The sequence below is a fragment of the Pseudochaenichthys georgianus genome, chromosome 7 (assembly GCF_902827115.2).
Source record: "Pseudochaenichthys georgianus chromosome 7, fPseGeo1.2, whole genome shotgun sequence".
Taxonomy (NCBI): Eukaryota; Metazoa; Chordata; class Actinopteri; order Perciformes; family Channichthyidae; genus Pseudochaenichthys; species Pseudochaenichthys georgianus.
The window spans coordinates 3398319-3420237 of record NC_047509.1 but is presented as its reverse complement, the minus strand read 5'-3'; the positions used below and the strand labels follow the sequence as shown (position 1 = coordinate 3420237).

The window sequence follows — 21919 nt, the reverse complement described above, 5'->3', positions numbered from 1 at the left end:
AGGGCCAGCACGCTCTCTCTAATATATATAATGTTGTTTTTTGCGAGGCACGACAAACGTTGGGTTTAAAAGTTTATTTAAGATGGGGTTAGAAATGAAGAGACACTATCAAGAGTGCGGTACTGTAGATGTTGAACCCCTCTCACTCTCTCAGACGCATCACACCATCGTCACGCAGCTCCTTCAGTCCTCCGTGCGGCTGCTGGACTGTCCCTGGCTGCAGCAGCAGCACCGAGGACAGGTGGAGACCTGCATCAAGACCCTCGCCATGACAGGTGACACACACACACACACACGCACACACACACACACACACACACACACACACACACACACACACACACACACACACACACACACACACACACACACACACAGACATTACATGTTATGTTACTATATACTAGTTCAACTCCACTACATCTCAGATACTTGACTACGTGGTGCCTGAAGTTACTTTGAAGATTTAAAACCCTGCATTATCAAACATTAAAGTCCACCTATTATGCAAAATCCACTTCTTCATGTCTTCATGTCTCCTCTTCTTCATGTCTCCTCTACATCAACATGTGTCCCCTCTTCTTCATGTCTCTTCTACATCAACATGTGTCCCCTCTTCTTCATGTCTCCTCTACATCAACATGTGTCCCCTCTTCTTCATGTCTCCTCTACATCAACATGTGTCCCCTCTTCTTCATGTCTCCTCTACATCAACATGTGTCCCCTCTTCTTCATGTCTCTTCTACATCACCATTTGTGCCCTCTTCTTCATGTCTCCTCTACATCAACATGTGTCCCCTCTTCTTCATGTCTCTTCTACATCAACATGTGTCCCCTCTTCTTCATGTCTCTTCTACATCAACATGTGTCCCCTCTTCTTCATGTCTCTTCTACATCAACATGTGTCCCCTCTTCTTCGTGTCTCTTCTACATCAACATGTGTCCCCTCTTCTTCATGTCTCTTCTACATCAACATGTGTCCCCTCTTCTTCATGTCTCTTCTACATCAACATGTGTCCTCTCTTCTTCATGTCTCTTCTACATCAACATGTGTCCCCTCTTCTTCATGTCTCTTCTACATCAACATGTGTCCTCTCTTCTTCATGTCTCTTCTACATCACCATGTGTCCCCTCTGTGGAAAGAGACTCTGAAAGTTTCAGGAAAAAACCATTAGCCAATCAGCAACAAGGTAACCCCCCCCCCCCCCCTTATCACCTGAATCTCCCCTCGAGCACCATTGAGTTCTTTGTAACCAAATGTCTCTCAGAGGGGCGTGGGGAGGGGCTCCTTATTTTCATATAAAGTAACAGACAGAGAATCAGCACTTTGGAAACAGGGCTGAAACAGAGGGGATTATGGGTAACGCTGCAATGATCTGTTTGGTGTTTCAGCCAATCAGAGACAGGTTCTGTATATAACTGAGAGCTGTGATATATTGATAAAAACAGTATAATAGGAGAACTTTAAAACCCTGCATTATCATACATTAAATCAAACCACCTAGATGTACATCAGTATAACAAGCTCTACTGCAGAAGAATACAACAATCATGACGTACATGAGTAAAAGTAGCAATACTACTTAGTAAAATGACTTTGTTACAATAAAAAAGTCCTGCATTCAAAATCTCACTCAGGTAAAAAGGCAAAAGTATAAACAGTGAAGTTCTCCTTCTCCTCAGCTAAGAGCCGCTCCATCGCGCTGCCTCTGGACCTGGAGTCTCAGATCAGCTGCATGCTGTCCAGCTCCGCGCTCAACTCTCTGTCTCGCTCCAACCCCAACTACAAGTCCTCGTCCCGCTCCTCCAGACCCGTCGCCCCCAGCAACCCCTGGGACTACAAGAACATCATCGAGAAGCTGCAGGTACGCCAGGCTGCAAATACTGCTATACGTGTGAAAACAGACCAATCAGCAAAGACGAGCAACTCAAGACGGAGAACTCACAACATGCCACGAATCTAAATTAGCCAGAAATAAATTGGCAAATTCTAAAACGATGAGATAATAGATTGCAAGTGTTGTCTCATGTGAGGCATACATAAAAGAAAGACGATAATCAATAGTACAATAGTGTTTGGCTTTTCAAAGCATTTATTATTGTTATTAACACAATTTTAAAGTGTCACGTGATTTAAAATAACAAATACTCTGATAGAAGATTTTAGCAGTATTGTTAAACTTGTGTTTTTTTGTGTGTCTGTCAATCAATAAATCAATCAGAGTTTATTTATGTTGCCCAATATCACACATTTAACATGTATCTCAGGTACAGTTGTACACAATATGAATATGACACCCTCCATCCTCGGACCCTCACACACAGTTAATGGGGAAAGATGGAAGAGAGGAGGATCCCTCTCCCAGGACGCAATAGATGTCGTGTATAAATTAAAAAGATAATACATTTGTGTGTGTGTGTGTGTGTGTGTGTGTGTGTGTGTGTGTGTGTGTGTGTGTGTGTGTGTGTGTGTGTGTGTGTGTGTGTGTGTCAGGACATCATCAACACTCTGGAGGAGCGCCTGAAGCCTCTGGTGAACGCGGAGCTGTCGGTGCTCGTGGACGTCCTCCATCAGCCGGAGCTGCTGTTCCTGGAGGGGACGGACGCCCGGCAGCGCTGCGAGTCGGGGGGCTTCATCTCCAAGTAGGTGCCGCTCCTCTGAGTCCAGATACGCTGGTACACATACAGAGGGATGATGGGTAATCTGTGTGTGTGTGTGTGTGTTTAGGCTGATCCAGCACACCAAAGCGCTGATGAACGCGGAGGAGAAGCTGTGCATCAAAGTCCTGAGGACTCTGCAGGAGATGCTGATCCGCACTCTGGACTTTGATGAAAAGGTGAGTCAAGAAACTAACTAATGCTCACAGTTGTTTTGTTCAACAGAAAGTGCTCTTTAAGTTAATTTGATGTCTTTAATTAAACAATCAGATTTTAAACTGCCTGTGAGCATGGACTATATAGATCTGATCAGTCGGGAAATCAAGAACCCTTTCTGTCGTGTTGTTCCAGGGGATTTCCCTGCGGAAGGTTTTGCTGCAGAACTACTTGTTTCCAAACAAGAAAAACACCCCGAAGAACGACCTCGCTGAACTCGGAGCTTCAGGTATGTTGCTTGATACCAAACGAAATGCAAAGAGAAGGATAACGGAAGACGACAGAGAGCAGGACATAAGGGAAGAAAGGCTATTGTGCTATTATATCACCATTTTCTATTTTTTTATTCTTTTGTAATTTACAAAACAACAACATTACAATCATGGAACAAAAGGCCAGCAAGGCAAATGAAAGTATAAGGCTAGGGATATGTCTTCATGTTATTATATTCTTGAAGATACATGTATCTATTGTTGTTCCAGTCAGATGTCTTTGTTTCGAGGCTTGTATCGAGTCCATTTTCCCTCTTTCTGTTGAGTTTCTTGCTATCTCAATTTATAAGTCAGTCTTTCCATCAAAAATATTTCTTCCACAATTGTTACTCTTTGGTTTTTCGTTGCTGGTGCTTCCTTTCCCCAATTCCTAGCGATAGCTTTCTGGCTGGATATTAGCAGCATTTTGATCAAATATCTGTCACTTGCATCCATTTTCTATATTTGATCATTTACCCTGTTCACCTGTAGCATCTCTTTATATGTGTCTCAGGTGTGGAGCAGGAGCGCGACTGGGCGGCCGTCGCTGCGGTTCAGTGTCGCCTGGACCGAGAGGGAGGAACCAAACTCTTCACTGACCTGGTGATGAGCAGCAAGAACGACAAGATCTTCCAGGAGTGCATCCAGCTGGCCATCTGCCTGCTGGAGGGGGGGAACACGGAGATACAGGTACGTACAGCAGCAACACATCTCCAGTGCAGACTATTACCCCGTCATGCTGCCCCTACATATCCACGTACATCTCACACAAGCAGTACAGCTACAGACTACTCAAAAGGACATCACTCTGTCCGTCCCCTCAGTGCGCACGGAGCCGTATCGTACTCTGCCCCTCGACCTGGAACACGCTTCAGCGGGAACTTAAGCTGAGCAGTTTGATACCCATCACAGATTTTAAACACATTTAAAAAAGCTGGAGAAATCACCGCGGGTGTTTGCACCTGCAATATCTGACTATATGAATTTTGAATGACTACTTCATGCGGAGGGTCCGCCATATTGAGGGCTGTTCCAAAGCAACGAGTGTGGAGCGGTGTGGAGGGGGAGTGGGCTATCAAGCCCTCAGACAGCGAGTCTGCAGCGGTGCTGACTTGAGACCGGTCTCTACCTGCCCGGAGTCACGCTGTGTGTGTCCGTCAGGAAACACGCTGTTCACAAGTAGTTCCAGCAAACATCCACTGATAAACTGCGATGTTAACAACCTCATGATGACCTCATATGTTTTTAACTCAGGATCAAACCTGTGTTTAGTCTAGAAAAAGGTAAATGTGTGCATTTTATTACACATAAAGTTGTGTATATTTACAGACCGTTGCAAAAACTAAGCAGCTTATAAACATCAGGTTTAAAACTAAAAGAGCTTTGAAACTCAATGAAAGATGTTTGGAGTTTTATTTGAGTTATTAATTTACATTTTTTGTCAAAGAGATGCTGATTTGAAACCGTTGTTACATACAGTTACGGCACTTCCTGTTTCTGCCGGAGAGAGGGGAGGCCGTCCCAAAGCTTGCCGCTGTGTGTATACCTTAACCCGTAATGGAGGGAGCCTCGTTGAGCTGCGAGTGTGGCTACAGACAACTCCGTCACGGAGGGGTAGGGTGGAGCGGGTGGTTTGGGATTGGGCCACAGTGTGGTGGTGTTACCACTGAACAGGTCTCTCTTGAGAATGAGACCCTGTGTTTATGTATAAATAAAGGTACATTTAAAAAAATATCATAATCGCTAGATATTACCTCATCACACTTAAACTACTGCTTCCACAGGATCAGCAGCGCGCTAATAATGATTCAAAGCATGGAAGATTGACTCCGTTACAAATATACAGAGTGTGATAGTCTTGGATCATTGTTTTTAAGGCCTACCAACGTGTTTGAAATATTTTAGAAAATATATTTGTTCAAACTCAGTTGCAGAATCAGATGTTAAAGAGCCTATACACCGGGAATACATTGTCGGGGAATTAAGGTAGTATTTAATATATAAGCCTACATTTGTGTTAACTGACTAACTCAACTTAAATGCTCATCCACATTTAAAAACAAATATGTAATACATTTGGTCTGAAATAAGTGACATTTTCATCAAACTCAAATCTTAATTATCTTTTTATCACATTTTTCATTAAATTATGACACAGTTGATGCATTTCCCCCTTAACTTAAGGTCTTTTACTTTGGGATTAACAAGCTACTCAGAGCTCTGTGAATGAACCCGGTGTTTAAACTCTCTGGCTCTCTTGCAGAACTCCTTCTACAAACTGATGATGGGCGACAACAAGTCAGAGAAGTTCTTCAAGGTTCTCCACGACCGGATGAAGGAGGCTCAGACGGACATTAAAGCCACGGTTTCTGTTAACGTTGGAGAGATGACGCACAAAGCCAACGAGAAGGAGCTGGAGACCGGTGAGAGACTTCATTATCCTGAGAAACCTGTTTTTTGTCTCATGTCAGTTTCTCAATAATATGTCTTTCTATTATTCGATGGTTTTATTTTAAAATCTGTTTGTTGTCTATTTGCTTCGAGTATGTTAACCACTTATGTTCAAACACTTCGCTCAGTTTTATATTCATGATCTTAATTTAAAAAGCTGTAATAGTTGGAAAGGAACATTTTAATTGTACAAGAAAGAAGTAAGGTTATTCAATTATTAAGGAGTTTGTTGGTAAATGATCATCATCGATGACCTGAGGAAGTTATTATATTAAAAATGACGACTTCTTTTGGGTTTTAAAAAACGTACAACTTTTTCCCCGAATGTTTTGATCACAAATATTTAACTTCACTTGAAGACACGTTCCAGATGTTAACTCTACTTTTGGCTCAGCAGGCATCTTTCTATTTTTAGCACACTTGTCCTCCAGGTCATTCGTCTAGTTGTATTTGCAAAAAATCTGTGTTTTTGGACATTTTGCTAGTCAGTTCTGTCACAGAGGATGTTCCTGATAATGCTTATATTATCACAATCCTATTCTGTTAGTTTCACAGCAAACAACAGATATATTTACAAAAATAACAGCTTGATTGAATATTCAATGGAAACAAACTTGTCAACAAAATATTGAAGTAGAGGATAGGATAGTAGTAGAGAGGATCAAACCTAAGAGCAACGCCTATTCATTCATTATTATTTTTTCATTAGTCAGTTTATTGAACATGTCAGAAACAAAAACATACAACAATAATATATATATATATATATATATATTCTCCATTTTTCCTTTTTTTTTCTCACTCAAATTAATAATTATAACAAAGTACAAAAAAAAAATAATAACAAAAAAATATATAATAATTCTCAGATAGTCTCTGTCATGTTCAACAGGGGAAAGAAGAAGCTTAAAAAAACTGTTCTGGTCCTCCCCCCTCTAGCATATATGTTTCTTATAAATAAAACATTAGGTCATCGTCATCAGCGACATCAGCGACATGTTTGTCTTGTTAATTTGTTTGCTTTTAGTTTTTTTACAAAACAATCAAATAAATAACTTTTACAAGAAATAACAACAAATGGGATTTCACAGGTCCTGTTCATAACCATTAATGATTTGACTCCTAAATAATACTTTCACTTTAGATAGACTTTTACAATATGTCAGTGCATCATTACAGTTATTCCACAGACTAACACCTTTTGATGAGATGCAATGAAGTTTGGCATTTGTTCGTACGGGTGGTTTTTTGAAAATGCAGTTTCCTGCCTATTAGGGCCAGGGTCGCAACATGGGGGGTCTGATGGCCCCTTTTCAACTTCATAATTCATCTGCCCTTGCACAAACACCAAGCTGAAAAACAGTATAGTACGGGACCTTTTAAGATCTAAATAAAAGCAGAACAATCAGTATACATAAAAAACAGTCACTTGAATATCTTTATTTGACCTTTGAAGCTGTACTTTGCTGCAGAGTTGTAGTCTCCTTCTATCTCTCTGAATCCAGCTGTTTGGCTAAGCAGTGTCCCCCTCCGTCCTCAGTGCTTCCCGTCGCAGTGGGTCAGTCCATCGCCCCGGCGGTGTGCCCCCCTGCCCAGCCGGTCCCCGCTGCAGCGGAGCAGAGGGAGGTGGAGGCGGAGGTGGGCCCCGCCGTCACCATCATGAAGCCCATCCTCAGGTTCCTGCAGCTGCTGTGTGAGAACCACAACCAGGACCTGCAGGTGGGTTCCGCTGAACACACAATTCAGTTCAAATGTATTCATATAGCCCAATATCACAAAACACATTTGTCTCAGAGGGCTTCACACATCAACAAACATGAATGATAATATAGTAAAATGACTAGATGATAACAATAAATACTGAAGACATACCAATAAACCCGGGTGGACCAAATCTGAGTTAACCCAGAGTCCGATTTTCAGAACTATATCAGTCTCATCTGGGTCTTCAGTAGTTTAGCTTAGTTTAGAAAAACTATAATCCTAGGCTAGGCTAGTCCAGAGTTTAGAAATACCTGACCCACACATCTCAAACTCCCTAATTTGCAACTTTTACCTTTTTTTTTGGACACAAATAGAATTTCAAAAACAGGCTTTTTCAATTTCAGTTTTCAGGATCGAAAAATGTCATTTCTTAACAATGAAAAAACAGCCTCTAGTTGTATTACACCAATTAAAAATGAAGGTTTGTGACAACCTCTCTTTAATTTAAATGTTGTGTTAGCGTGAAAAAAAAGTCAAAGGAGATTTAAAGTGACTGTCATTCAGGAAATGGTCCCAGCCCGTAAACCTCTCATTAAAGTGAGATGCATTGTTATTGCAGATGAACGAGGCTTTTTATCAATCTCTTACTTTGTTCCTGAAATACTGCTGTGACGCACAAACAGGCTGATCAGATAGGAGAGAGTGATCTTGAATGTGTTCGCAGAACTTCCTGCGCTGCCAGAACAATAAGACCAACTACAACCTGGTGTGCGAGACCCTTCAGTTCCTGGACATCATGTGTGGAAGCACCACCGGGGGCCTGGGGCTGCTGGGGCTCTACATCAACGAATCCAACGTCCACCTGATCACTCAGACCCTGGAGACCCTCACTGAGTACTGCCAGGGCCCCTGCCAGGAGAACCAGGTACGCTCAGACACACGGAGAATCTTTTTAATATGGCTTTTCATTTCATCAGGATCACTGTAGTTGTGTTATCTTATTCTGGATTTATTTTAATATTGTTGTCATGGTTTCTGTACTTTGGGCTGCTTTGTGCTATACTGTGTATTATCACAGAGATGGTTATCGAGGCAGGTATACTCCCTCTGAACATGGACACTCAGGGTGTGTGTGCATGTGTGCATGTGTGTGTGTGTGTGTGTGTGTGTGTGTGTGTGTGTGTGTGTGTGTGTGTGTGTGTGTGTGTGTGTGTGTGTGTGTGTGTGTGTGTGTGTTGCAGACGTGCATCGTGACCCACGAGTCCAACGGCATCGACATCATCACGGCTCTGATCCTGAATGACATCAGTCCTCTGTGTCGGTACCGGATGGAGATGGTGCTCCAGCTGAAGGTGCGTTAGTTAGTTTACCGGTCCATGTGCACACTGTGTGATGAACCTGCAGAGAATCATGAGCTGAGGCAAAAAGAAATCACTCTGATTGGCTGTTCAGCTCAGCGAATCAGTGCATGAGAAGCTAAACGGAAGTGAAGAAGGCACACACAGACGGCTATTATTTTTCATTTTCCAGTACCGCACTAAACATGTTTTCGATTATAAGTCGTTATGTGAAACAGTCTGTGATGGACGAGAGTGAAAATGGAACGCACGCTATTTTTTGTTTGTATATATCACGCAGTCTGTCTTCCGATTGTTGCCTCTTTTGAATTAAGAATACACGCTACTGCCGCCTGCTGGTAAGGAGAGTTATTGCCACTCACGCATGCGCAGTTCGTACATGCTACTTGGCCGTCGGCGGAAGTCTTTGCGGTGTGTTCCAGTGCGACTTTTTGGCCAAGACGCAGGAGACGTGAGGCGACACAACAATCGGGTCCGTCGGGACGTGTTCCTTGGTGTCAGTTTGGTGTGTCAGGGCCTTTAGTTGATCTGGCCCACAACTTTATTCCCGGTTCACTCCCAACACTTTCACCGTGTTTTTCCGAATGTTTTAATATCCTTGCCATTTTAACTTTAATCACAGCAACATGTTAATGTAATCATGTATTGTTCCTTTACCTGGTGGTTCATATGGGACCTATACGAGGTCTACACTTCATCCTGTCGTCATGGTGACACCTGTCGATTAACTGTTTAATTTCCCTGTTTCCAGGACAACGCCTCCAAGCTGCTGTTGGCTCTGATGGAGAGTCGCCATGACAGCGAGAACGCAGAGAGGATCCTGTTCAACCTCCGACCCCGAGAGCTGGTGCCATTATTTACACTAACTTTATTTAAAGATGTTACTGATCTGTGTGTCGGAAAAAAATGACTGTGTGTGTGTGTGTGTGTGTGTGTGTGTGTGTGTGTGTGTGTGTGTGTGTGTGTGTGTGTGTGTGTGTGTGCGTGTGCGTGTGTGCGTGTGTGTGTGTGTGCAGGTGGAGGTCATAAAGAAGGCCTACCATCAGGAGAGTGAGTATGAGGGGGAGGACGTCTCCCCCCGTGAGGTCGGACACAACATCTACATCCTGGCTCAGCAGGTGACTAAACACAAGCTCCTGATTGGCTGAATCCCACTCCTCTCAGTCCGTGGGTCTGCCGTGTTTCTGTTGGAAGATCCAGAAGTTAGCATCTCCCCGGATTCCTAACGAAAAAGCGAAAACAGTTTGTTTTTTTAGAATGTTGTAGAAAAAAATACCTTTGGCGACTACATAGTGATACAAACACAACACATCTATTACAAAACAAAAAAAACATTACAGTTTCAGCCCTTAGTAGAGGGGTACAACATTATAATACAACTAAATAAGCAAATACCATAAAGGTATACTTCACATAAAGCCAGAACATGTATGCTCTGACTGATCCATGCTGTGTTTGAGGTGATATCCTGCATCCAATGTAATACAAATAATAAAGTTTTTAAAATCAGACAAACATACAAAGAAAAAACTAAGATACAGTAACTAACACAAACAGAAAGTAGTGAAACATAAATAAAATAAAATAAAAGGCAATTCTAAAATAATTGTGTTTTGAGGTATGACATATCTTCTCCGCTGTAGGAAAAGAAACGGTGTTTGTAATTCTCTGATTACATTTTCTCTCTTGTTGTTTGTGTGTGTGTGTGTGTGTGTGTGTGTGTGTGTGTGTGTGTGTGTGTGTGTGTGTGTTTGCAGCTGGCGAGACACAACAAGATGCTGCAGAACCTCCTGAAACCTCAGAAGAACAGCAAAGAGGGCGAGGAGGGGATCTCCTCCATGGTAAACCTGCGCCCTTCTACATCTGCAGCGACGATGCAGTATTAATACTCACTTTATAATACTCTGTGTTTCCTGTCTGCAGCTCAACCTGAACAACCGTCCTCTGTCCCAGATGTTGAAGTCCACCGCTCCAGCTGTTGTGGTGGAGCAGGATCCGCTGGAGTACTACGACCTGCTCACCTCACAGATAGAGGTACCGTAAGATCAACCTTGGTTAATCCATGGTGGGAAATGCAGGGGTCAGAGCAGCAACAGCAATAAGAGAGAAACCGTATAGCTGTTAGGGCAGGTTAGAGGTTGCATACGTTCAGGTGAGAGGTTGCATACGTTCAGGTGAGAGGTTGCATACGTTCAGGTGAGAGGTTGCATATGTTCAGGTGAGAGTACTACGACCTGCTCACCTCGCAGATAGAGGTACCGTAAGATAAGATAAGATCAACCTTTGTTAATCCATGGTGGGAAATGCAGGGGTCAGAGCAGCAACAGCAATAAGAGAGAAACCGTATAGCTGTTAGGGCAGGTGAGAGGCTGCATACGTTTTAAAAAATAAATAATAATTATAAATAACAAGAATAGGAGTAGGTAGAACTCACATTATTTAAGTTGACTTCTAACAGAATATGAATGAAGGTTATTATGCATATGAATACATATATTTATAAATAGATATCTACCTGCAAGTGCCAATCCAAAACTGTGAATGTTCTACGACAACTAATACGAATTAAAGTAATAGAAGACGGATAAAGTCCAATTAAAAGGGGATGTCGATAATTAAAGGCAAAGAACACAAATTACAACATTCTTTTCAGTTTCAGCTGTCGTTTAAAATGTCCATGAGTTTGCCTCTCTAATATCTCCAGGCAGGTTGTTATAGAGTTTAGGATGAAAGCTGCTCCAGGGACTATTTAAGAAGCCTTCAGCTCGTCCTGTTGATGCTCTGTGTATATATAATAATATAATATGTCCTCCGCTCTAGATCGTCCGTGACGACCGCAGCATGGAGCAGATCGTGTTCCCGGTCCATCCCATCTGTGAGTTTCTGACCGAGGAGTCAAAGATCCGAGTGTTCAACACCACGGAGCAGGACGAGCAGGGGTCAAAGGTCACACACTTCTTCGAACAAACCTCCTTCCTGCACGGAGAGATGGAGTGGCAGAAGAAGCTGAGGAGTGAGTACACACACACACACACACACACACACACACACACACACACACACACACACACACACACACACACACACACACATTAGGGGTTTAACTTGATACAGAGTAGTTATACACTATAGTATACTACACTACCCATTTCATCCATCTATTTTCCCTGATTTTACATGTGTGTGTGTGTGTGTGTGTGTGTGTGTGTGTGTGTGTGTGTGTGTGTGTGTGTGTGTGTGTGTGTGTGTGTGTGTGTGTGTGTGTGTGTGTGTGTCTCAGGTATGCCGGTGTTGTACTGGTTCTCCGGGAGGATGTCTCTGTGGGGAACTATCTCCTTCAACCTCGCCGTCTTCATCAACCTCATCATCGCTTTCTTCTACCCCTATGCCTCAGGACAAGGTACTTTAGTGCAAATACTAGGAGTATATAAGTCACACTGCAAATTACATTACTATTGCTGTCAAAAGTACTGCTACTTCTTTAAGGATGTATTCACACAATAAATATCATATCGATAATAATCAGATATGTTTGTCCTGTGAGCAGCAGACATGTCTTTTTTACATTTTTGACTTAAAGGTCCCGTGTCACGGCCATTTCCACTGATCATAGTTCCATGGTCGAGGTCTACTAGAATAGATTTACATTGATCAATGTTCCTAACTCACATTGGTTTCTCACAGCATCTCTGTATAGTGTGTGTATTCACTCTCTGTCTAAACGGCTTGTTGGAGCTCCTGCCCCCCCCTCCCTATGAGCCCACTGTGCTCTGATTGGTCAGCTCGCCCACTCTGCTCTGATGAGTCCACCACCATTACAGCGGAACATCAGTGATTATGTGTTACCATGGCGTTAGTTAGCAACCAGAAAATGACACCAGTGATGACAAACAGATGAAATGCTGCGTGGGGTCTGGGTGCCGTGTCGGCGGGACGTTGCGGGGCTCGCTGCTCGCCCTTTGAGGCTCGAGGAGCGGACAGTGTGCGCCGTATTACTGGTGTCGCTTCCTGGTTGCTGCGTGGGGTCTGCGAGACAGCGTGGAACCCAGCCTGAGCACACACACACACACACTCACAGCCTGAGCTCCGAGTGTGTGTGTGTGTGTGTGTGTGTGTGTGTGTGTGTGTGTGTACGGAGCTCTGCGCAGCACCGCAGCTGAGAGAAGATAAGGCTGTGTGTGTGTGTGTGTGTGTGTGTGTGTGTGTGTGTGTGTGGTGTGTGTGTGTGTGTGTGTGTGTGTGTGTGTGTGTGTGTGTGTGTGTGTGTGTGTGTGCGTGTGTGTGTGTGTGTGTGTGTGTGTGTGTGTGTGTGTGTGTGTGTGTGTGTGAGGAGCTCCACGGATTGGTCCATTTGGCGTTCTGGGGCAGCACAGACAGGTCTTCTCTGTGTTAGAGTTGTACTCGCTACAGGGTGCACTTTGAGGGGTTGTGACTCTGCAGACCGTTCACATGCAGAAGAACCCTCATAGCAACAAGGGGACGGGTGATAACCGGAAAAGCATGACATGGGACCTTTAATATATAATAATAACTTTAAAAAACTTTATTTATAAAGCACCTTTCATGTTTGACGCAGCCCAAAGTGCTTTACAGAGTATGATAAAAATAATGACAATAACAAATATTACATTTCAAATATGTACAAAAAAAAGGTTAGGTCTTTCATTTACTTTTAAAAATTCCAATTGAGGTGGCCGTTCTCTGGTCAAATGGGATCCACAGTTTGGGGCGATATAAAAGCAGAAAGCAGCCTCTCCAGTTGTCTTGTTTTGCACTCTAGGTACTTCTAAAAGTGAAACATTGGAGGATCTAAGTGTCCTTGCTGGTTGATCAAATGAGACAGTCACTTAAACATGTTGGAGCTAGGTTATGTAAATCTTGTAAATCATCAAAAGCACTTCTGAAGGACACCGGTACTCCCAGATATATGACTGACACATCTCGTGCCTCTTATTAACCGTCTTCTCCCTCTCCTCCCTCAGTGGGGGCGATCGACGACAACCTGCTGCTGATGCTGTTCTGGATCCTCGCCGGGCTCTCCGTGCTGTGCCTGTTCTTCCAGCGTTACGGCCTGCAGCCCCTCACCATCGCTCTGATCCTCAGATCCATCTACCACGTGGGCATCGGAAACACCCTCATACTGCTGGGGTCTCTCAACGTGAGCAGCACTACATTACCCATAATCCACCTGGGCAGACACTTCAAGGATTCATGTGTGCATAGCTACAGTGTAGTTATGACCATGAACATCTTAGGTCCAACTGTGCAACACAATATGGACACATATGATTTATTATTAATATGAAGACTTTTTTAGTTTTTTTGTTGAATATACAAATATTACCATGAATGTGGATAAATACTATAACAATATGGTATTCTGTTTTTCACATTTGTCTTTTTTAATCTGTTTGAAATAAAGACTGAAAGAAAGAAAAAGAATAATAGTGCGAGTATCAGTTTAGTGAATTAAACCCTTGAATTCGGAATAACTCAAATAAAAAAATTAAAATGAATTCAAATCAATTGCATTTAATAGAAATTAGTAAATACAATTACATATGTAAAACTAAATATGAGTGTGTATATATAAAGGTCAATTATTTCTCCCCCACTCCCATCACATTTCCTGCTTTTTTATTATTATTTATAATCTTTAATTAATGAAAAAAGGCTTTCAATTATATTAAAATGTCCAATATTTTTAAACTCTTAAAAATGCCAAAACATGGACCGTAGGATTATAAGGAATTTTCTTTTTTTAAATAGCTTTTTTTTAAATAACTAATTATCTTCTTGATTGTGTTTTGTTAAACTGCCCTGTGTGTGTGTTCCCCTCCAGCTGATCAATAAGGTGGTGTTTGTGGTGAGCTTTGTGGGAAACAACGGGACGTTTATTATGGGATACAAAGCCATGGTGATGGACGTGGAGTTCATTTACCACCTGGCCTACGTCCTCACCTCCACGCTGGGGCTGTTCGTCCACGAGCTCTTCTACAGCATCCTGGTAAACAAAACGTTTAATAACTTATACCCCCAAACAAATCTGAATGTATTGATTAATTGTTTATTATTTACTTTATATAACAGTGAAGTTATATATTATACTTTACCTGTGTGCAGAAGTTTGTACATCTTCTATGATATGGAGTGCTTACATGTTAATAACAAATAGTTTTCAAACAATGCATTGAGTCATAAAATATATAATATTTCATCAAATATGTATTTTAGAATTGACCACAGTATATAAGTAGTCAAAACAATGGATTAGAGGTATTCTATTGATCCAGAATTGGCAAATTGTTTCGTTAAAACGTAAAAAAATAATGATATTAAATATAGAAACAATTCTAAAAGTATATTTAGAGAACACTAGTCTAAGTTAGAATGCACTATAATAAAGCACTACTACATAAACAGACTCTGAATGATTTTCTCGTGTGCAGCTGTTTGACCTGATCTACCGGGAGGAGACTCTGTTCAACGTGATAAAGAGCGTGACTCGTAACGGGCGCTCCATCCTGCTGACGGCGCTGCTCGCCCTCATCCTCGTCTACCTCTTCTCCATCGTGGGCTTCCTCTGCCTGAAGGACGACTTCATCATGGAGGTCGACCCGCTGCTGCACCTCGCAGGTAACTTCTAATAGACATCATTACTCGACACAGATTCGATATCTTCACAGATTCAGTGTCTCTTTGAACAACCACAGCGACTACACCACGACTACAGCTAAATCTAATCTCAAAGCAGTGATGTTAATACCTGCTAATTGATGGACTAAAATATAAATATTTCATATACATTTAGATAAGGGACCTTTAAATATTACATTTCTAGTTTTATTATAAGAAATGTAGGGACTTAAAACTGAAATACAGATTATTAAACTCTAAGAAACTCTCAATGAACAATATCAAATGTTATCTGTTCATCAGAACTCTGAAACTTTACTCACTGAACACTGGTTTTAAAGTCCTATATCATTAACTGTGTGTGTGTGTGTGTGTGTGTGTGTGTGTGTGTGTGCGTGCGTGTGTGTGTGTGTGTGTAGCTCCTCAGCCGAACGAAGCCTCTCAGGACTTCGTGAAGTCGTGCTCTGCAGACGGAGTCAGCTGCACCACGGAGACCGAAGCTCTCACCGTCGCTGAGAAAGACGGTGAGAGTCAGTCATATCACAGAGTTCACGTACGTAACTGATATAAACTCTGATCTGATATCCCGTGACTGTGTGTGTTCAGAGGCGCCGACCTCAGAGCGGGCGTGCGACACTCTGCTGATGTGCATCGTCACCGTGTTGAACCACGGCCTGAGGAACGGAGGAGGGGTCGGAGACGTTCTCAGGAAACCATCCAAGAACGTAAAGAAAACATTTTTACTTTATCCATCCCATCATATTATATTAAGAGTAAAACAGAATGATCTACTTTGAGTACTTCTAATGTATGCTTCTACAGTACTTCACTTCATTAACTTTACAGAACCACTTAAGGCACACTTAAATGTGTAGCTCATTATTGAGAAACAAAAAAGTAAAAGTGTTGTCATTCATCTGTAATTTGAAGTGTTTACATGGAATAATAAAGCATTTTTAAAACGTGTTATCAAGTGTCCTTCTGAAGCAGCAAGAGTGCGAATAATCGGAAAATAACTGATCTTTAACATATTTATAAAAATAATTGCCTTTTATGATGAGCTCATAACATTGTTAAGGGTTTTAGATCAATGCAAGGTATATTTAACGCAAGACACAATTCTTGATCAGAAATATGTGGGACCTAAATTGAACTGATAATGTTTGAAATAGAGTTGTATTATCTTTAAACATGTGTGTGTGTAGGAGCCGTTGTTTCCGGCCCGGGTGGTGTTCGACCTGCTCTTCTACTTCATCGTCATCATCATCGTCCTCAACTTGATCTTCGGAGTGATCATCGACACGTTCGCCGACCTGAGGAGTGAGAAGCAGAAGAAAGAGGAGATCCTGAAGACCACCTGCTTCATCTGCGGTGGGTACCATTAAACTCCAGTGACACGTTATTATTAGGGTCTGAGCCTAGGGCCCCGTCTCACGTCGGTTAAATGGAATCCTTGCGTCCCTCACTTGCGTCGTTTCCCTGCGACTAGTCCCTCCCACCAAGGAAGCATGGAGGGACGCAAGGAAACCACGAGAAGCAGGGAAATTAGTTTTCAGAGCAATGGGACGTCCTTTCCTCCGGAGCGTCACGTGAAGCGACCGTTTGTGATGACGCTGCACAGCTGATCGTCTGACAGCAGCTCTGTCCCCGTTGTTTCCACAAACACCCCGCCACACATTTACTGACACTAACATTTGTATCATCTGTTGTAGACTCCAATAAATAAAATCAAATAAGAACTCATTCTCAAAAAAGATAAACGCCATTCTTAAAATGTATAAACGAACAATAGTTTGATTAATATTGATTAGAGTGCACAAAATAAATAAAATAATTGAGAGAAGAAAAAGAGATAATTTATGTTATCTATAAAAACCCAGTTAGATTAACATTCATTGGATTGCACACTTTGTTTGTTTGTGTGGATATGTAGCAAATTAACATTTTAATAGCACTTAATGACTGACTGAATGGAAATGACAATAAATGAAAATGTAAAACGAAAAAATGAATAAAATGATTTTTGACCACTTTGTTGTTCAGATATATCACATATTTGTAACTAAATGAAACATTAATTGAAACTAAACACGGAATAAACTGAGGAGTGAGTCCCGTGAGTTTCATGTATTTTCTTCACTCCGCTGGGAAACGGCTCTCATGTCAAGAAGCATCAGATCAGTGCATGCGCTGCATCGTCCAATCAGTGAGCGATACACAGTAAGGGGGCGGGGCGAGTGTCTGAGGATTTCATCGAAGGATTGTCTGGTGGTTCCTCGGTTATCGCTCCTCCATTATCGCTCCTCGCTCCTCCGGCAGAAATAAGAGCCATGGGACGGTACTCAAGATGGCGCAGACAAATCAACTTCCGGTGAGACCGAGACTGAGGAGCGAGGAAATGAAAATAGTCGACCTGAGACGGGCCCAGAGGTCGCGAAGCAGGGAACACGAGGGGCAGAAGCAGGGAAAAAGGGGCCTAAATCATGACAGTAGGTATCCCGCGCGACTTCACCCATGTCACTGTAGCCCAGTGTTTCTCAAAGTGGGGGGGGGGGGGGCGCAGATGCATGACAGGGGGGTCGCAGATGCATGACAGGGGGGGCATAGATGCATGACAGGGGTGGCGCAGATGCATGACAGGGGGGGCGCAGATGCATGACAGGGGGGCGCAGATGCATAACAGGGGGGGCTCAGATGCATGACAGGGGGGGCGCAGATGCATGACAGGGGGGTCGCAGATGCATGACAGGGGGGGCGCAGATGCATGACAGGGGTGGCGCAGATGCATGACAGGGGGGGCGCAGATGCATGACAGGGGGGCGCAGATGCATGACAGGGGGGGCTCAGATGCATGACAGGGGGGGCGCGAGAGACCAGGAGGAAAATAAATGGTTTTGGACAACAGCCTGTGGAGCGTGGAAGACCCGCTCAACGCTGCTTGCAGCTTTAATTCAAGTTGTTCTTATCAAGAAGATGCCGGAGATTTGACCTTCACTTTGTGTGCATTGCAGGTTTGGAGAGAGACAAGTTTGACAATAAGACGGTGTCGTTTGAAGAGCACATCAAACTGGAGCACAACATCTGGAACTACCTGTACTTCATCGTGCTGGTGCGCGAGAAGAACAAGACGGACTACACCGGGCCGGAGAGCTACGTGGCTCACATGATCAAAGTAAGACATCTCAAACACTGGAGACACACAGAGACACTGACATCATCTGAAGCCACGTCTTCCTCTGTGTGGGGGACATTCTGGAGAGAAACTGATAAATGGTTCAAAGATTGTCTTTTGTTATATTTAATAAAGTCATAAAGAAAGTCAACATACAAGTGAAATGGATCTCAAATGCAGGAACAGAGCTACTTCATAGAGAAGTTCTGCTGACAGTCCCCCTCTATATATTCATGAAAGGAAACAACTGGTCCAACATCCTGTCATTAGAACCCCCTCGTCCTTAACATCTGCATATCCCCCTTTACACTTCCTTTCTTCATGTCTCTTCTACATCAACATGTGTCCCCTCTTCTCCATGTCTCTTCTACATCAACATGTGTCCCCTCTTCTTCATGTCTCTTCCACATCAACATGTGTCCCCTCTTCTTCATGTCTCTTCTACATCTACATGTGTCCCCTCTTCTCCATGTCTCTTTTACATCAACATGTGTCCCCTCTTCTTCATGTCTCTTCTACATCAACATGTGTCCCCTCTTCCTCATGTCTCTTCTACATCAACATGTGTCCCCTCTTCTTCACTACATGTGTCCCCTCTTCTCCATGTCTCTAGGGTTAGTGATGAGTAAGTGCTTTACGATCGTTTATGATGTCATAACGATGTGTTGTCTTGTGTAACCATTAGCCAATCAGCAACCAAGGGAATCAGCACTTGAAACAGAGGGGATTATGGGTAATGCTGCAATGATCTGTTTGGTGTTTCAGCCAATCAGAGACAGGCTCTGTATATATCTGAGAACTATAATATATTGATGACAAACAGTATACTCGGGGACCTTTAAATGATGATATGATAATGTGCCCCTCCAGAACAACAACCTGGACTGGTTCCCCCGGATGCAGGCCATGTCTCTGGTGGTGACGGACGGGGACGGGGAGCAGAACGAGATGAGGATGCTGCAGGACAAACTGGTCTCCACCATGAAGGTGGTGCTGACCCTCACCCAGCAGCTGATGGAGCTCAAAGAGCAGGTATACACACACACACACACACACACACACACACACACACACACACACACACACACACACGTTAATGCTTCACCTAGAAATACTAGGACTTTTATTCATATTTGTTGACATCCTACTTTTCATGATGAAATATATAATGACTGTTTTCCACATTTTTAAAAATACTTTATTATGTTTTTTACATGACATTTCACTTGTTTGATTATACTAGGAATGATTGAATTATATCTTGGACATACTGTACTTTGACTTTAAAAAAATGCATTCTACGTACTATAGTTTAGCTATTTTGGACATGTATACTATGAATTTATTCACGCAATATTTTCGAAATATCGCAATGTAACTTTAATTAAGATTTTTCGACTTGCAATACTATGATGTCTTTCAAGATATTTTTTATTTCATACTGTATCGTTTTTTTAATAGTATCATCAACCACTATATCAAGAATGTCTTCACGTTTTACATCACGTTTTTTGAATGGAATACTCTACTAAACATTTATTATATTATATGACAAGCTGTACATAGGAATGTGTATATTGAACATTTGAAGACTAAACCATGCCGTTTTATTTGTAATTATGTTATTAAATATTCAATGACATACTATGCTATTACAATTTTAAGTAAACATCAAAATACTTTTGATTGCGTCTCACAAGTACATACAAATCCGCCACACACCATGTTATTGTATAATCCTCTGACTGGCTGTTTCATAAAGCTTCGTCCGGCAGCTTTAACAGAGTTTTGTTTGCAAAGCAAGGACGTGTTTTCACTGTTCTCTTTCTGATGTGAAAACCAAGCCACTCACGTTGTCGCCTGTCCCTGCAGATGACGGAGCAGAGGAAGAGAAGGCAGAGGATGGGATTTGTTGACGTTCAGGGAGGAGGGTGCGGGGCGCAGGCTCCCAGCGCCGCGGGGGGGAACCACCAGATCTACAAATCATAAAGAGAGACGATGATCTGAAACACATCTGAGAGCCAAACAGCTGGACTGCCCTGCACATGGTTATCATGAAGAGAACACTAGAGAGTAGCTAACTGATATGTATTTCACTCAAAGCACATTTTGTGTTTTATCTTAAGAATCTGCAGTCCCCACTGGGCCGTGAACAGATAGACGACCTGCTCTCAGTTTAATGTATCTTTTGGTTCAGTTAGATGTGAAAAGCACAATGCACGTACAATATAGACGTATCTTTTAGACAAAGGACATGAGAATACGTGTTTTCTGTAGCTCAACCTGGAAGTTTCGGATAATCACAACATTCTTTTAATATAATCGCCAAAAATCTGCGCTATTATTGACCCAAATAATCCAACCTACATTTGAAGTATTAACCTAAATGTATGGTTTATAAAAATACTAAAGACTATTTAAATAATGTGGGATTGTGGAAAGGGAATCGAAGGATCACAGACTTCCTGGTTGGACAACTAGAAGTTATAAAATATAAAGAAATATGATAATGTATGTGTGTAAATGGTATCAACTCACGAGGGAAATAATCAGAGACCTACCTGCAGCGTTTAGTAATATCAGTAATATCTTTCTGTGAATGTAAAGTGAGTTCAAGTTAAAGTGTGTTCTTTATTGTAAATCTGGGGAAATTCTTGTTTTTTCTAGTCGTATATATTATTAATATTATTATGGTTTCATAGTGTGGTGCAGTGGGTTGGTGTTCGGGTCAGGGGGTCACAGGTTCAAACCCCACTGCAGTCAGCATGTCGTTGTGTCCCTGAGACATTTCACCCCATAGTGCTCCTGTGGGGATTGTCCACAGTATTGAGTACGTGAGTCGCTTTGGATAAAAGCGACTAACATGTAATGTGATATTTATGTTTGTTTTTAACACTGTAACTAGCTCAGTACAGACACTGGATTTTAAGTGAGCTGCTTTTAGCAAAACGTTAAGATGGTTAACGGAAAATAACATGTACCTTTTTTTTCTCGATGAGAACAGACGGGTTCAGATATTGGGAGAAGGAAGAACAGAAAATAAAATATTTACTATGAAGAACAAAATACATGTTTATTTGCTGTGTGGTTTGATGCATACACTTTAATAATTACAAGGTAAGTAATTACATATTTATCTAATATACAAACAGTGTGGTGATACCTTCTTAAAGTACACACTTCGACATACTATGACGTTTTTCATGATATTTTCAACATTTGACTATTTTTTATATATTTTCGACTTACTATATTGTTTTTTTCATTACAACACTGACATTTTTCATGATATTTTTTTTTGACATACCATAATGTGACTTTTTTCATATTTTTTGACATACTATACGACGACAGTTCTTCAAATTGTTCAACATACTTTTATCACAAATATATGTGCTTTGTCTATAAATAGGGCATTTGTTCTCAGCTCACCCCGAGTGTCTTTGTGTGTGTGTGTGTGTGTGTGTGAGAGA

At 42.0% G+C, this 21919-nt stretch overlaps 1 protein-coding gene across 1 annotated transcript in view; it reads left to right on the top strand.

The window, feature by feature from the left end:
• Window positions 1-21504, top strand: part of itpr3 (inositol 1,4,5-trisphosphate receptor, type 3) — a 114819-nt gene extending 93315 nt beyond the window's left edge. Inside the window, exons 36-60 of the mRNA XM_034086586.2 lie at window positions 155-275; window positions 1684-1865; window positions 2495-2643; window positions 2729-2837; window positions 3010-3103; window positions 3640-3815; window positions 5389-5548; window positions 7117-7295; window positions 8005-8205; window positions 8522-8632; window positions 9390-9485; window positions 9655-9756; window positions 10396-10479; window positions 10562-10672; window positions 11459-11651; window positions 11919-12038; window positions 13621-13796; window positions 14481-14645; window positions 15088-15274; window positions 15694-15798; window positions 15881-15999; window positions 16480-16645; window positions 18286-18446; window positions 19317-19478; window positions 20319-21504. Coding sequence (XP_033942477.1) covers window positions 155-275; window positions 1684-1865; window positions 2495-2643; window positions 2729-2837; window positions 3010-3103; window positions 3640-3815; window positions 5389-5548; window positions 7117-7295; window positions 8005-8205; window positions 8522-8632; window positions 9390-9485; window positions 9655-9756; window positions 10396-10479; window positions 10562-10672; window positions 11459-11651; window positions 11919-12038; window positions 13621-13796; window positions 14481-14645; window positions 15088-15274; window positions 15694-15798; window positions 15881-15999; window positions 16480-16645; window positions 18286-18446; window positions 19317-19478; window positions 20319-20435 — 3546 coding nt within the window. The 3' untranslated portion in view covers window positions 20436-21504. The remainder of the gene's footprint in view (window positions 1-154; window positions 276-1683; window positions 1866-2494; window positions 2644-2728; window positions 2838-3009; window positions 3104-3639; window positions 3816-5388; window positions 5549-7116; window positions 7296-8004; window positions 8206-8521; window positions 8633-9389; window positions 9486-9654; window positions 9757-10395; window positions 10480-10561; window positions 10673-11458; window positions 11652-11918; window positions 12039-13620; window positions 13797-14480; window positions 14646-15087; window positions 15275-15693; window positions 15799-15880; window positions 16000-16479; window positions 16646-18285; window positions 18447-19316; window positions 19479-20318) is intronic.
• The last annotated feature ends 415 nt before the right edge of the window (window positions 21505-21919 follow it).